At 47.5% G+C, this 2,147-nt stretch overlaps 1 protein-coding gene across 1 annotated transcript; it reads left to right on the top strand.

The window, feature by feature from the left end:
• The first annotated feature begins 1,140 nt into the window (after positions 1–1,140).
• LOC120840020 lies at positions 1,141–1,803 on the top strand. The gene has a single exon (XM_040210442.1). The coding sequence runs from the start codon at positions 1,141–1,143 to the stop codon at positions 1,801–1,803; it is 663 nt and encodes a 220-aa protein (XP_040066376.1).
• The last annotated feature ends 344 nt before the right edge of the window (positions 1,804–2,147 follow it).

The following is a 2,147-nucleotide window of genomic DNA, read 5'->3' as shown; positions in this document are numbered from 1 at the left end:
AACTATGAATGTAACCTAGAAATTGTGTAATAGAGGTGCCAATCAATCTTTATTATAACATTGGAACCTCGAAAGAAATCAGTGAGTTTCTGCTGACTCGTCCAGTCGTGCATTAACCGGGGACGCATAATTGGGGTTTTACTGTATCCACTGTGGATACACATTTTATGCTCGATCGCATAATGTGTAGAAGTTTCTTAAAAATTTCTGGGCGTTGCCTTTAAGGACTAGCATTTTTAAAATAAAAACAAACAAACAGGAAACTGCTTTGATAAACGAACGCAGATCAAGCTTGGAGTGTGCTCGACAGTGGATGTCTTTTTCAGCTTCGATAATACTTCTCCAGTCGACTGCTGCATGCTGCAAGATTGTCAATTCAGAACTTCCGGAGGCTGCAATCACAGAATGGAGAAGCGTAATTATAGTTGGAGGCACATGCTACAGTCCATGTGCATGTTCTCTTAAAGGGACACTTGCATGGCTGTTGGGGATATAGCTAATAGTAATCAATTATATTGATTACTATTAGCCTTGGAACACTCGCAACTGTCGTTTATTTGGAAAGATAATTTACTATATAGGCCCCTTCGGCCAGCCTAGTCATCATCACTTCGCGCGAAGCATTTTTGTTTAATAATGCAATTGATGCCTCACTTACACTTTTCCTTTTTCCTAAATATCATATTCCTCGTGCAGTTCTTTGCTTGTTTCGTCATTGTATCTGGCAAGAATATTAACATCGTGCAACACCAAGGAACAGGGGCATCTAATGCAGTGAATGGCGAGGTGGCCAGACAGGCTAGCTCGCGTGGTAGCCACGTGTGAAGAAACCCTTCAGCGGAGCGGAAAAGAAGACGAGGAGGTTCTGGGACTGGGCCCGTGCGCGAGCTACAATTTCTATCGGGGATTTTCGTTCGGAACTGGGAAGTGTGAGTAACGCAGCTACCGGTGATTAAAGTAGTGGTTTTTCTTGTAGTCATCCACGCTTCGGCTCAATGGTTTCGACATTTTGGTGCCGAAACCCGGGATCAGGACTGTACGATGGGCCAGATGAGAAGGTGTCACAAGCGTTGATGTAACGAGGCTACAGGACAAGACACCATCCAGCTCGAGAACGCAAGGGACCATAACGACGCTGCCATGGATAGGCTGAAACAGAAGCGAAAAGCCCTGCGTTCACAGGTAACAAAGCTGCTGACGGAAATCGATACAGCTACCAAAACCGAACTGCCGATTGAGGAAGAGCTCAACGTCTTGCTGACTTGTCTCAACGCGCTACACGGTCAGCTTGCCGAAACGGACTCTGCCCTCGAACCATTGTTGGCAGCAAGTGACATCGAACAAGAGTATGCTCGGACCGTCGAGTACAGCGATCGTATCGTCACCTACTCGGCAAGATTGACCTTCAAGGTGCGGACCCTACACGAAAGAGCGAGTACAAGCGGTCAAGGAATCCCAACAAACCACCGCAGTCCCACTTTGTCAGTCAAGGTCAAGCTACCCAAACTTGAACTCTTGAAATTCAACGGACAACGTCAGCAATGGCAGCCCTTCTGGGAGCAGTTCCAGCAGGTCATCCATGGTAACCCAGAACTGTCATCAGCGGGGAAGTTCCACTACCTCAGATCGGCGTTGTCGGGAGAGGCTGCTGCAGCGATTGCCGGATTGCCACCAACGGCCAGCTGTTATGAAGATGCGCGGGAGATCATAAAGTCCCGTTACGGCGACGAGGCGCTGCTAGTAGATGACCGCATCATGAAACTGGCAGAACGGCAGCCAGTTCAAACCTCGCAAGACGTCTGAGGACTGCGACGACTACACGATGACCTCCAAGCGCATATAAGAGGACTCAAGTCTCTAGGGGTTAACGAAGATTCTTATTCGACTCTCCTTTGCCCCCTTGTACTTCGGCTGATTCCAGAAGATCTTGTGCTAACCTTCAACAGAAATGTCGTTCGGGAGAAAGAACAGCGTCGCCCGGAAGATGAGGCTGTAAACACGGCTGGCGAAGGAAACCAACACGTTGTAGAACAGTCCCAGCTAAGGCAACTACCATCCCTTATGCAATTTCTGAGAATTGAAGTTGAAAGTAGAGAAAGAACGACAGTCACAAAAAAACCAGAATCAGGAGGCATAAGAAGTAAAGC

The sequence above is a fragment of the Ixodes scapularis genome, unplaced genomic scaffold, assembly GCF_016920785.2.
Source record: "Ixodes scapularis isolate PalLabHiFi unplaced genomic scaffold, ASM1692078v2 PGA_scaffold6__148_contigs__length_123643588, whole genome shotgun sequence".
NCBI classification, from domain to species: Eukaryota; Metazoa; Arthropoda; class Arachnida; order Ixodida; family Ixodidae; genus Ixodes; species Ixodes scapularis.
Note: the sequence above shows the minus strand (reverse complement) of the source record. Positions and strands in the feature narration are given on the sequence as shown.